This window comes from Anabrus simplex, chromosome 4 (assembly GCF_040414725.1).
Source record: "Anabrus simplex isolate iqAnaSimp1 chromosome 4, ASM4041472v1, whole genome shotgun sequence".
Taxonomy (NCBI): Eukaryota; Metazoa; Arthropoda; class Insecta; order Orthoptera; family Tettigoniidae; genus Anabrus; species Anabrus simplex.
Window position 1 is genome coordinate 431920787 of NC_090268.1, and position 14377 is coordinate 431935163.

The 14377-nt window shown below is 41.7% G+C and overlaps 1 protein-coding gene across 1 annotated transcript in view; it reads left to right on the plus strand.

The window, feature by feature from the left end:
- The window catches only part of LOC136872319 (endothelin-converting enzyme 2), a 274577-nt gene that overhangs the window by 192077 nt on the left and 68123 nt on the right, over positions 1-14377 (plus strand). Inside the window, exon 10 of the mRNA XM_067146134.2 lies at positions 1276-1385. Within this exon, the coding sequence (XP_067002235.2) occupies positions 1276-1385 (110 nt within the window). The remainder of the gene's footprint in view (positions 1-1275; positions 1386-14377) is intronic.

A 14377-nucleotide genomic window follows, 5' to 3' on the forward strand; every position in this document is an offset into this window, starting at 1 on the left:
GTAACTTTTCTTTATAATGTAACTTTTATTTAACGGTTGTATTTCATCGACTCTCGTTTTAACTTAAATTTGGAAACCGTATCGTTGGGATGCGATAGTGTGTAACTCCATACGGAAATACCACATGCCAGTGTTTGCGTACACTTGTTGCCATACAATATAAACAATGGACTATTAGAAGAAACTCAGTCTTGATGTATATAATGTTCTTTGTTGAACTTGATTTTTGATTTCAAATTTTGTCTTATCATTCAAGTAACGTTTTGATTTCCATTTATTTTCTACATTTTTGAGTTCATTTTGACATATTATTTTTTCTTGATTTAATTGTTTTCCCGTAATATGATCGGGGATATTTATCAATAAATCCATCTTACCCCCTATGATTGTTTCTCATTCGTGTTATACCTCCATTTCCTGTCATTGATTGATATTTTAGAGTAGAACTTCGACTTTTTTTATCCTGACCCAACCGACAACCAACCCACACTCTGCCGAACCCTGAGTTAGTCGGATGTTCATACCGGAATGGAGGCATCGTCCTAGAGGGTATTTACCCTTGGGTACGGTACACTAGAGTCCAAAAAGAAATCATGGGAAGATTTCAGCAATAACCTGGACAGGTTTGGGCAAGCGACAGGGAAACTATTCTGGATAGAAACAAGGAATCTTAGAAGGGGGCGTGGATAGGGAAATGAATACTGTAACATTCTGGATAAATCTGGCCCATCCTGGGGAAACACTGGTAAGGAGAACAACTATGGCAGTGAAAGTATGTTCGAGGACGTTTTTATCTCTGAATTTACATAACTTTCTTGAGCTCATTCCAGTTATTTGTGGGGTTGCTGGAGCAACTAAGGCTCATTTGCCACGTGTTCATGGCCGGATACATTTCTTGATGCCCCATGATTCTATTAGATCAAAATCTCAACCCAAGATCGAACAGGATGCGTACCTAAGCCTTTTGGATGTGAAACCAGCGATGAGCTAATCCCCACCTAATTTCTGAATTTGTATAGATTTTTAGATTTCTTAATTTATTTTGTTGAATTTCTTCCTTTTTTCTGTGTTGTGTTGTAAGTTATATAGTGCCTATTCTATTTTTATTGTTTGTATGCCAGTTCTGTATTGTATTTTATTTCTTGTGTGTTTTATCAGTTTCTTTTTTCTTCAACATGTGCGCGACTTAAAATGTATCCTGTCAATTACTAAATTAAATAAATTATCACTTGTTAATGGTTGTTAGCACTGAGAAACGGAAACCTTGTTTTCCAGTTCCCGATGGATCCTGAACACTACGTCAAGAATAGTCTGAAGCTGTTTCGAAGACGACGTCTACTGATGTACTCAGTTTATGGAATGAATCCAATGGACCCAAAGAGCATGTAAGCAAACATTATTATTAATATTAGGTATTGTTATTATTATTATTATTATTATTATTATTATTATTATTATTATTATTATTATTGGCAGCCTGACCGAGGCGGTAAAGGCGTGCTCGGTTCGCCCGAAAGGACGTGGGTTCGAATATCTACCAGGAAGTCGTAAAATTTAAGAAACGAGATTTCCACTTCCGGAGGTGCATGTGGTCCTGAGGTTCACTCAGCCTACACCAAAAATGAGTACCAGGTTAATTCCTGGGGGCAAAGGCGGCCGGGCGTAGAGCTAACCACTCTACCCCATCACGTGCAGAGGTTAACAATGATGGAAGCCTTTACCTTCCACTCCTCCAAGGGCCTTCATGGCCTGTACGGAGGTGACTTTGCTATTATTATTATTATTATTATTATTATTATTATTATTATTATTATTATTGTTGTTGTTACGGGGATACCCGTGGAGCAGAAAGAGGTGAAGGAAGGTGCCGGGTGGAATGGGTCTATCTACAATATCAAAGTTAATTTAAATTTTTAACAAAGGTTATATTTCTTTAGAATTTCAAAAAACAACAAATAACAACGTAACAGGTACAATTAGCAATTTAGAAACAAGTCAAGGAAAATACAATATGGTGAATTCCACAAGTCCTGGGCTTCAAGCCCCTCGCTTTACGATTCTTGAGCTCTCAGCTCAAATTTACAAAGAGCACAAATTTATTCAAGGGCAGAAAACCCTAATTCATGGAGCACTTGCTCCCAAAATACAACATCTAGCCTTCCAGAGGCACTCGTTGCAATCACAAAATTTGAAAAAGAACAAACAGGCTCTCAGTTTCTTACTGCCTACTCCAGGCAACATTACATCACTCTCTGGTCTCTCAACCCACCATTTACAAAATTGAACTTACTTTTACAGGGGTATTAAATACCCAACCTACTGGGCCTTCGAGGAATAAGAATAACAGGTTAAATTAGTGGCCCGAACACAAAAATGAATGGAGGCGTCTACTTGCACTCCTAGATATGAACACTAAAACAAACTAAGGGGCTCTAGGCCGATGAAACAGGGGCTATTCCCAAACTACTGAGATGACCCGTTTACCACATTACAGAATGAAAAACAGTTATGAAACGTAGTCACCTCAAACCAAGATGAAGGGGAGCTCGAGAGGGTACATCACTCTCTATCCCCGATTTACAGTTAAAGATTTATGAAATTCTTATATTAGCCGGCAGAAAGTTACATTTTTAGTGTACCGGGAGGTACATCTCTACGCCACACATTTAAATATTGCGCCTAAAAGAACTCCTCTACTGGAGAAATCGTGAACTTGAAACTAGACCTACTTATAAATTTACTCAGAAGATGTCACTACTGTAATTTGACGTAATTTTGTTATTATGAAGTTTCCAGTACTGTGTGAATTTCTACTTGCTTTGTTTACCCTTCATCAAGAAGTTTGGACATTCTTCCATTGATGTCACTGCTGAAAAACTATGATCATGCACCCTGGTGCGAAGTGAAAGAACCTTTGATTTGAAGAAGTTTTGTATTCATAAGTTTTTTTTACTAAATTATGTTCATTCATTTTTGGGTTGGCAATATTTATCCTTTCTTTCCGCCAGTTTTGAATTTAGCCAATCATGAATTTCTGTAATTAATTTTCCGCCTATCACAGGCTTCTTCCTCGATTTTGAGTTTAACTTTTAAATTCACCAATAAAGTGAGAGGGTGTGGCTGGTTTATTCATCAAAGGTCTCGAACTTTCCCCGAGGGTTTATAAACTGCGGATTTTCACGTCTCTTGGCCATTTGATCGTCATCTAACTTAGTGTGTGTCAAGCAGGAGGCGGGAGGCGCCTCTTTCATCAGGCAGCAGTTCTTCAGCAAGGTAATGGCAAATTAACTTTATTTCTTGCTAGCTCTGCAGTTTAACCCGAGGGAGAGGTCCGAAACTTTAACTATGTAACCTACTTTTCTGAAAATGTAATTTCTGCCGGCTTATGTAATAACTGCATAAAATCTTTAACTGTAAACCGCGGATAGAGAGTGATGTACCCTCTCGAGTTCCCCTTCATTTTGGTTTAAGGTGACTACGTTTTGTAACTGTTTTTTTCCCTTCCGTAATGTCTTAATTCTTATACGAGTCACCTCCATAGTTTGGGAATAGCCCCTGTTTCATCCGCCTAGTGCCTCTTAGGATTTAAGAATTCAGATCTAGGAGTGCAAGTACACGCCTCCATTCAATTTGTGTTCCGGGCCATTTACTTAACCTGTTCTTTTCCGCAACGGCCCAATAGGTTGGGTACTAGATACCCCTGTTTCAAATTTTTTAAATAGTGCCTTGTAAGGCCAGTGATTATTAGATTTTCATGTTATGTCGCCTTAAGTAGGCTGGGTATACTGAAAGCACCGTCCGACTCGTTGGCTGAACGGTCAGCGTACTGGCCTTCGGTTCAGAGGGTCCCGGGTTCGATTCCCGGCCGGGTTGGGGATTTTAACCTTAATTGGTTAATTCCTACGGCACGGGGGATGAGTGTATGTGTTGTCTTCATCATAATTTCATCCTCATCACGACGCGCAGGTCGCCTACGGGAGTCAAATAGAAAGACTTGCACCTGGCGAGCCGAACCCGTCCTGGGATATCCCGGCACTAAAAGCCATACGACATTTCATTTCATTTACTGAGAGCACCTTGGCTCTTTTTCACGTGTTGGAAAAGTGCCTCTGGGAGGCCTGATATTGTAGTTTAAAGGAGCAAGCGCTCCATGTATGGAGGAATTTCTGCCCTTGTGTACATTTTGCTTTTGTAAATTTGAGTTAAGAGCTCAAAATTTGTAAAAATAGGGGATTGTAGCCCAAGTGTGTTAAAGTTCCGAAATCTTGAATTTCTCCTGAGTCTTGTACCTGAACTGTCATTGTTATCTCACCAAGTGAAAAGTTATTAATTTTGTTGTTTTTCAAAAATATAACCTTCAGTTAAGTTTTTAAATTCTTTCTTGATATTGTAGTTAGACCCATTCATCCCGGCACCTTCTTTCACCTCTGCGTTCCACGGGTAACCCCGTAACATTTAAAAGAGAAGGTTACATCGTTAACGATTCGGACCTTTCCCTCGGACTGCGGATGTAGCAAGAAAGAACAAAGTTATGTGGCCGTTACCTGGCAGATGTTCAGTTGACCGATGAAAGAGGCCGCCTGCCTCCTGCTTTGACACACACACTCAGTAAGATGACGATCAATTGGCCAGGGAAGGTTCGAAATCATTCAAGATGAATCAGGACACGCCCTCTTAATTTTATTGGTTAAACACAAAGTGAAGAAGAAATACGGGATTGGTGGGAAATTAATTACAAAAATTAGGGATTGGCTAGATTCAAAACTGGCGAAAGGAAAAGGAATAATTGCCAACCCAAAAATAAATGAACATCATTCTGTTACAAAAACCCAGAAATACAAAACTTCTTTGAATTATAAGTTCTTTCACTTCGCACCAGGGTGCATGATCATAGTTTTTTGTAGTGTCATCTGTGGAAAAATGTCTAAACTTCTTGATGAATGTCAAACAAAACAAGTAGAAATTCACTCAGGTTAGGAAGCTGTACAATAACAAAATTACTCAATATTTAGGTGGTGTCCTCTTCTGATTAAAGTTCTAAATTGTTGTATTATTGGTTTCACTTTTGATTGATAGAGGAGTTCTTTTAGGCGCTAATTTTGAATGCGCGGCGTAGAGGTGTACCTGTATTATTATTATTATTATTATTATTATTATTATTATTATTATTATTATTATTATTATTATAGGGGCTGCCTGGCCGAGGCGGTAAAGACGTGCTCGGTTCGCCCGGAAGGACGTGGGTTCGTATCCCCGTCAGAAAGTCGTAAAATTTAAGAAATGCGATTTCCACTTCCGGAGGTGCACATGGCCCTGAGGTTCACTCAGCCTACACCAATAATGAGTACCAGGTGAATTCCTGGGAGCAAAGGCGGCCGGGCGTAGAGCTAATCACTATACTCCATCACGTGCCGAGGTTACGGATAGTGGAATCCTTTACCTTCCACCCATCCAAGGGCCTTCATGGCCTGTACGGAGATGACTTTGAGTTTTTGCTTTACTTTGCATTATTATTATTATTATTATTATTATTATTATTATTATTATTATTATTATTATTATTATTATTATGCTAATAATAATAGTATATCTCTTCATTCGAGGAAAGCAATGATGAACTACCTCACTCCTCATCTTGCGTCACTTTGGTGCCACCATTGGTTTTGTGGTTTCCTTATATTCGCATAAACGTTGGTTATACTATTTGAGGGTCCAACCAGCCTCTCTTCATTATAGGTTGTTATGCCTTTCACTGTTCAGTCTACAGGCGTCTGGGAATTAAGTGCTACCACACTCTTTTATTTTCAACTACCACTTTTACTGGCTACTGGTTTAATGTCGCTGTAATTCATCGACGGCTTTATCGACGGGAGGATGGGAAAGGCTAGGATTGGGAAGGTAGTGGCCGTGGCCTTAATTAAAATACAGCTCCAATATTTGCCTGGTGTGAATATGGGAAACCACGGAAAACGATCTTCAGGATCGCCGATGGTGGTATTCGAATGGAGCTACCTCTGTTGCCACGTTTATAGTCGTAATATTGAGAGATGCGTTCTGATAGTTCTTAGAGGGAGGTTCGTTTACTGCCTGGCTGGGTGGGGAGAAGGGAGTAGGGGGTATGGTTGCCATGGAAACGCGGCGGACCCACTGCGGTTGCCATGGAGATAAGCCTGCTGGCCGGCTCGTGTTGCTTGGAATTGCCAAACTTCTCACTTCTGAGTTATACAACAACACAGCGATCTGAACGAACGAACAAGTGAGCCGGAACCAAGGGGAAGGAGAAAGGACTGTAGGAATGGGGCAACACTGTGCAATGCTCCTCACTCCAGCACTATCTGTCAAAACAATTATTTTAATGATAAGGCTATAGTTCCTCACCTCTTATCATTACATCATTAAATCTGCGTCTAACCAATATCATCTTCTTCTCCCTCTGCTTCCGTTATGTTACATGGCCGAGTCCATTATTCCAGTACAGTTCCGTTTCAGTTCACCTTACATGATCACACAGCCGAAACAGATTTATACAAGCAGCTTCATCTAACTTACCTTTCATGCCCTCCTACCATTGTGCTCTCTTGTTATGCTAGCAATATCCATAACTTTTACCATGATTTTATGGTCGGATATTCTGATTTACCTAGCCTCCGTGATTCAAGTGGCAGCGCGTCGGCGTCTCACCGCTGGGTTCCATGGTTCAAATCGCAGTCACTCCATGTGAGATTTGTGCTGGACAAAGCGGAGGCGGAACAGGTTTTTCTCCAGGTACTCCGGTTTTCTCGGCCATCTGTCATTCCAGCAACACTCTCCATTAACATTTCATTCGTCAGCCATTTATCATTGGCCCAGAGGAGTGGGACAAGCTTCGGCAGCCGGCGTATTTCCTATCCTCGCCGCTAGATGGGGGCTTCATTCATTCCATTCCTGGCCCGGTCGTATGACTGGAAACTGGCTGTGGATTTTCATTTTTCAGACTGGTTTTCCCTGTCATCTTTTATTCCAGCAACACTCTCCAATAACATTTCATTTCATCTGTCAGTCGTTAATCATTGCCCCAGAAGGGTGTGACAGGCCTCGGCAGCCGGCACAGTTCCTATCCTCGCTGCAAGATGGGGGCTTCATTTATTCCATTCCTGACCTTGTCACTGACTGGAAAACAGGCTGTAGATTTTCATTTTTCATTCCGATTCACCTGGACCGCATTCACATACAGAGAGTGCACATTGGAGAAAGTATAGTTTCGTCCGAGAAGTCCGTTGTTTGTTGCAGAATATCGCTGATTGCAACTCCTGAAGTCCTAGAAGTCTATGTCCGATCGGTCCAAATTCTATACAGGATTTCACAAGTACAGTTCGTTTCCCAGCTGGAACTTCACCTCCATTTCCAATCAGCATTGTAGTCCACCAAGGATCTACACCATCGCCTCTGCTGTTCCTCCTGTGCATGAACACATCCAAAACATGAAACAACCAAACATCTGATCAATGCTGATGACGTACTTCTTGCAGATAAATCCCGTCAGAGCTTCGAAGAAAGGCTACAGAACTGGAATGATCGCATGAGTGAAAATGGTCAACGGCTTAACATTAAGCAAACCGACTACCTTGAATGTGATCCACAAATGGATGGCACCATAAAGGTTAAAACTACCCAGTAGATTGATTTAAATACCACGGTTGCTACATCAGCTCAGATGATGAAACGCTTCTTGATGCTCGAGTACGAGTTATCTCAGCGTGGTTGAAGTAGCGCCAAGTCATCGGAGCTTTCTGCGACAGGAAATTGCCAGATTATTTCAAGGGGAAAGTGTGCACATCCGTTATTAAACCAGTTGCGTTCAGAATGCTGGCCATGACATGAGCAAACCCCCCATGGAATGAAAATTAAAATGTTCCGTTGGTCGTTAGGACATACGAAACTCGACCACGTCAGAAATGACGATGTCAGACAACGGATGGGAGTTGCATCAGTTTCGGACAAGGTACGAGAAGTTCACCTCATATGGTATGGGCAAATCATTAGCAGGTAAGATCGATCAGGTACTAAGACAGCTCTCCAGAAATCGACAATGTGGCCGTTCCAACAAACGGTGGCTTGATCGTCTGAAGGAAGACATTAAGCTAGTGGATGTCAGATGGTGTCAAATGGAGAATGGCGTGCAAGTCCTGTCATGTTGCGGGCAAAACACTAGGAAGAAGAAGAAGAACGTTGGTTGCAATAGCGACCTCACTGTGTTAGTGATGGTGCTCTCCACCTTATTTTAAAATCTAAAAATGGTATTAGTAATATTATACTACAGTATATACAGTATTCAGTTTTCATTTGTAATCTTATCCAGTTATTTCCATACGTGATCAGAATACCTATCTAGTAACAGCTAGACCGATATCCGGCTTTTTGGATGGAAAGAAGCAGGGGCTTTTGTTTCCTGGTTTTCTTTCTCTCTCTCTCTCTGTGTGTGTCCATATTTGGTCTCTTCTAGATAGCGCATGGTAAGGGACGTCTGGCCACAACGAACGCCTCTCGTTTATGTTCAATTTTGACAGTTTGTTTCTATGACAACCATGATGTCATATTCCCTCAAGCATGTTGTCTTTGAAAGAACTGTAGAAATGAAGTGAAACCGGGCTGAGTGGCTCAGACGGTTGAGGCGCTGGACTTCTGACCCCAACTTGGCACGTTTCGATACTGCCTCTTTCCGGTGGTATTTGAAGGTGCTCGAATACGTCAGCATCGCGTCCGTAGATATACTGGCACGTAACGACCTACCGTGTGAAGAGGACAAAGGCTTGTAAATAGGCAGTAATTAGTGAGTGTGGTCATTTATGTTTGAATAGAATGGTGTGTGTGTGTGTATGAATTTATTGGGTAATCCTGAAATACATTTCGGTACATCGGCATCTCCGAAAACCGTAAAAGTAGTTAGTGGGACGTAAAGACAATAACATTGTTATTATTAGAAACGAAGTGAGGAGACAATATTTACAAGCCATTCATAGTTCACAGAAAACCTGGTAAAATCTTGTAAGCGAAGGCCACCTCATCTTTCCACAACATTATTTTCCTTGCTTATTCTTGGCTCAATTGCTGGACTTTTTGTGCTGAGTAAGTCTTTTACGAGATTACTTGTATCCAGTTATAATTATAACGTGCTGTGCGCAATTCGCACGTGGTGTGCGATAGGATATTTATTATAAATCCAGTTAAAGGTATAGTGTTTACTTTGCTAGGCGCACCATTTTACAACTGGAAAGATCACGGATCTCTCTGCTGCTCTCAATGATGGAAGGATTGATTTTGTGTGTGTATAAATTATAAGCGAGTTTCGCGTGTTGGAAAATGTATTTGCACTTGTAGTCCGAGAGGTGATTAGGCTGTTAATTCGTAATAGAAGCGTACTTACATTTTCGATCATGGTTGTAATCTAGGAGAGCGCATCAGCTTTAAGAAGCGAAATAATAATGTTACGAAAAAAACACCATCTTTTTTTAAATCGCTCTAATTTATTTGGTACCGGGCGAGTTGGCTGGAGCGCGCAGCTGTGAGCTTGCATCCGGGAGATAGTGGGTTCGAACCCCACTGTCGGCAGCCCTGAAGATGGTTTTCCGCGGTTTCCCATTTTCACACCGGGCAAATGCTGGGGCTGTACCTTAATTAAGGCAACGGCCGCTTCCTTCCCATTCCTAGGCCTTTCCTATCCCATCGTCGCCATAAGATTTATCTGTGTCAGTGCGACGTAAAACAAATAGCAAAAAAATTTATTTGGTTCGACTCCAGAGAGAGTCCATTAATTCACACAACCAAACACAGTGAGCTACTAAACAATACCAGTTCAACAGTGCTAGGCAGCACTACAACATTCCGCACAGCAACGGCATTTAAATGCTCCAATTCTAATCACATCTCTGTTCAGCACACAGACGCTAAGGCAATCTACAGTATACGAGTATACGATAGTAAGCACACAAATTACAACAGCACAATACTCCTAGTAGAAACCCGTACGCAGTCCGCCTCTGTGGTGTAGTGGTTAGTGTGATTAGCTGCTACCCCCAGAGGCCCGGGTTCGAGTACCGGCACTGCCACGAAATTCGAAAAGTGGTACGGGGGCTGGAACGGGTCCACTCAGCCATCTCGAGTAGAGATGGGTTCGATTCCCACCTCAGCCATCCTGGAAGTGGTTTTCCGTGGTTTCCCCACTTCTCCTCCAGGCAAATGCTGGGATGGTACCTAACTTAAGGCCACGGCCGCTTCCTTCCCTCTTCCTTGCCTATCCTTTCCAATCTTCCCATCCGCCGCGAGGCCCCTGTTCAGCACAGCAGGTGATGCCACCTGGGCGAGATACTGGTCATTCTCCCCAGTTGTATCCCCCGACCAAATGTCTCACGCTCCAGGACACTGCACTTGAGGCGGTATAGGGGGGGATCCCTCGCTGAGTCCGAGGGAAAAACCAACCCTGGATGGTAAGCAGATTAAGAAAGAATGAAAGAACCCGTAGACCTACGCGACGATACTCTTACAGCCGTCCTCAGTCCAACCACCAAACTCCAATACTCACCCCAGTACATCGACTCGAAAGGCTGGTTTACACGGGTAGAGTAGCTACGTTACTCTACTCTACCATTGTCTGATAGAAGTGACACTCGTATCGTTCATACAGTAGAGTAATAGCACCATGTCGAGGCGTAAGCTTAAGTTTAAAGACATTTGCAAATATATTAGCCTACTGTATGAGGTTAGTGAATCGTTAGAAGAAGAAGCAAATTAGGAAAGAAGGGAATGGGTAAGAGGCTGGCATAGTACGAGAGGTACACTCGGGGCATCAGCACTAATTCTGAGAGAACTTGCGGCAGAGAATAAAGAATACAGAAAGTCTGTTTTACTTCTGCTGTGGATTTTCATTTTCCTCCTTTAACATGGATCCATTGTTCTAAACCACTGAAGAGAGGGAATGTAAATGTCTGCTGCACCACCTCCAGACTTTCTGGATTTACGAATTTTCATCAGTTCTTGGTTGTAGATACATTGCAAATTCTTTATTTTTCTGTTTCAGTTCTGTTGTATACAAGGAACTTGGTATACAGTGACGCAACATAAAGTTTATTGTTTCAATGATTTGATACAATATATATAAGAAATAAAACTGAATTCTTCTTGAAACTTGTTTGAATGCACGCAGTTAATGTTGAAATTAAATTGAATGTCTGTTGCATATGTACAATTATACAATACGAGAGTTCTATATACACTTAGTTCTATCTTGAGGAGATAGTCTGTTTCACTAAAAAATTGTCCTGTTAGTCGAAGACTATCTTCAGTGAAATTACAAGCGTAACTTGTAGAGAGAGGCAGAATGCTGGTACTAGGGTTATACTTGCAAGGAACTTGCATTAATTTATTCAAATAGCAGAATGCTAAGGGGGACATCGGAGCACTGGTGAGGACTAAAGGGAGCAGCAAAATGCTATACTCGGGGCTCGACGTGGCTACGGGGATCAGGATAATGAGGCGATGTTCAGAGGTGAAACCTCACGGCCAGCAATTTGTCCAGCTGTTCAAAACACGTTTTTAAGAGGAATGCCTCCGTGTTTGACTTGCGGTGTGGTCTGGTCGTCGAACATTGGGGGAGTCCTGAAGAGGCTCGGAACGAAGCTCCTTATCTATCGTTGGCTGACGTCATCGGTGAGCAGGCCAGGCGCAGTGAAGACACCTCGTAGCTGCTAGAAACTTGGGGGCTGGGGCGGGTTGCGGAGCTTTTAGGCGCAGAGCTTGCGATGCGGAGGACACACACAACAAGTTCCATTTTACCAAAACCCTTTTTACCCATTTCCCTAACCAAGTCCTCTTCCGCCACCCGCCTCATATTCTTGTTTCTGTAAATAATGTTGTTTATGTTCCATAAATATTACTTTTCTTCTACAAATTTGCATGTTTCTTTTTCCGTCCATTTCATATTGCCGCCAAACAAACGCACAGATGCTCAATTCACTCTACTCGACGAATGACGCGTCAACAGAAAAAGAGAGCGTCCTTGGCCGTCTCCGCCAGCTCTCGGAGCTCGGTTCTGGTGGAGGGGGAAGGAGAGTGGTAGAGTTACTTTACCACAGCAGAAACCCACTCTAATCTACTGCCTACTAGCTGCTCTACTCTACTCGCCTCGCTACTCTACCCGTGTAAACCAGCCTTAACTCTGACTGATTGTTCGCGTCTAGCCTGCTCTTTATAGATTGGAAGTTGAGATCCGGAATATTCGCTGTGTATCTAGAGACGGAATATTCCCTTTGCACCTGCCAGAAATGCACGGGGAAGCGATATGAAAATAATACACGGAAAGGCCGGCACGACCTCCAGGCCGGCTAGGAACTTCTCGATCGTCTGATTAACTAGTCCCTTCCAGGAAATACCGAAAGGGGCTACCACAGGGCTGACACTTAATAATAATAATAATAATAATAATAATAATAATAATAATAATAATAATAATAATAATAATAATAATAATAATAATAATAATAATAATAATAATAATAATAATAATATCCACCTCTTTGGTGTAGTGGTTAGTGTGATTAACTGCCTCCCCCAGAGGCTGGGGTTCGATTCCCGGCTCTACCACGAAATTTGAAAAGTGGTAGGAGAGCTGGGACGGGGTCCACTCAGCCTCGGAAGATCATCTGAGAAGAGGGGGTTGATTCCCTCCTCACCAGTCCTCGAAGTGGTTTTCCGTGGTTTCCCACTTCACCTCCGGGTAAATACCGAAATGGTACCTAACTTAAAGCCATGGGCGCTTCCTTCCCTCTTCCTTATATATCCTTTCCATTCTCCCTCCCCCACACAGCCCCTGTTCAGCATAACAGGAGAGGCCGTCTGAGCGAGAAACTGGTCCTCCTCCTCAGTTGTATCCCAGAGCCAAAGTCTCACACTCCAAGACACTGTTCTTACGGTGGTAGAGGTGGGTTCTCTCGCTGAGTCCGCGAGAAAAACCAACCCTGGAGGGTAAAACAGATTAAGAAGGAAAGATAATAATATAATATAAACAAATAACGAAGAAAAAGGGGAAGAAGGAAGAAGAAGAAGTAAAACTAATGACCTCTACAAGGGAATCTCTTAAGGCCTGTCACCATAAATTCAAAATATCTCCCATGCGAAGCACGCGTCGGTGGTTAGTTGGTAGTATATAGAATAAAATCTGTACGTCAGAGGTAAACTATCGTATATGCAAAATCGATAACTTTATAGGTTTTCATTGTATGTTATTTGTTCTGGCGTGTCTACTTACGGGTACACTATGTGTTTGTTTCGTAGGAATGAAGATAAGCTATGTGATACTATCTTATGTATGAGGAGAACTCAGCGATTGGTACCGGTAAGTGATCACCAGAGACGACAATTACAGGCACTAAAAACAGTTAAAATAGGCAGGCATATAGGCTCTTAAATTAGCCAAAATAGCCATTTAAATAGGCACTAACGTATAAAATAGGCAACAAAATAGGCATGAAAAAGTTACTTATAATTTAGTAACACACTCAATTACTATGAAAGGAACTTACAAGCAACGTTTCAATCTTTTCCGGTAACAATTTTCTTCTCCTCTCATGCATAATGTTTTTTTTTTTTACTGAGAGAAATATCTCAACATCACATGAAGTTATTGGACAAAACTTCAATGAAGTCACTTCATCTGGTTTTATTTCGCTGACAGCGGCTTCCTTCGCAGAGGTTCGGTGAAAATATCCCCTGACTTCTTCCACAATCCTAAACGACTCCACCAGGGGCATGCTACTCTTCTCCAACTTTGTGATTGCTCCCGGCAGCTTGTTGAAATTTGAAGGTGCTCCGGTTTTTGCAGAGGCATATTAACTCCCAACATTGTAGTGCATAGGTCTGAAGAAAATGGTTGTTGGTTGCTGCCCAAAGTGGGCTGGTAGAAAGGCTGCGTTGATACAGATTTCTGTACCCGTATCAGATGCATCGCAGTATTTCTAAGTTGATCTGTGTGGTATTTTTCTCACATTTGATCTAAAAATAATAAAATTGACATAAATTACATTGTCCCTATATCTTAAATTTCTACAGTTGGGCTAATTGACAATAATGCTTAGTAAATATCATACATTTGTTTCATTTGAAAGAAAAGAATGTTAGAGATGATGTTTCTAGAAGTAAAAAACTTCAAAGTAGGAACAAGGAAATTAGTAATTTATATGGAAATATGTCCTCCAGGATTTTAAGTTATAATTTGGCAGTATCGTGTCGAGTTCACCGAGTGAAAAATATAATAAAAAGGACGTGAAAGGATACCGGATTTGGCAGTATCGTGTCGAGTTCACCGGGTGAAAAATATAACAAAAAAAGACGTGAAACGATACCGGAG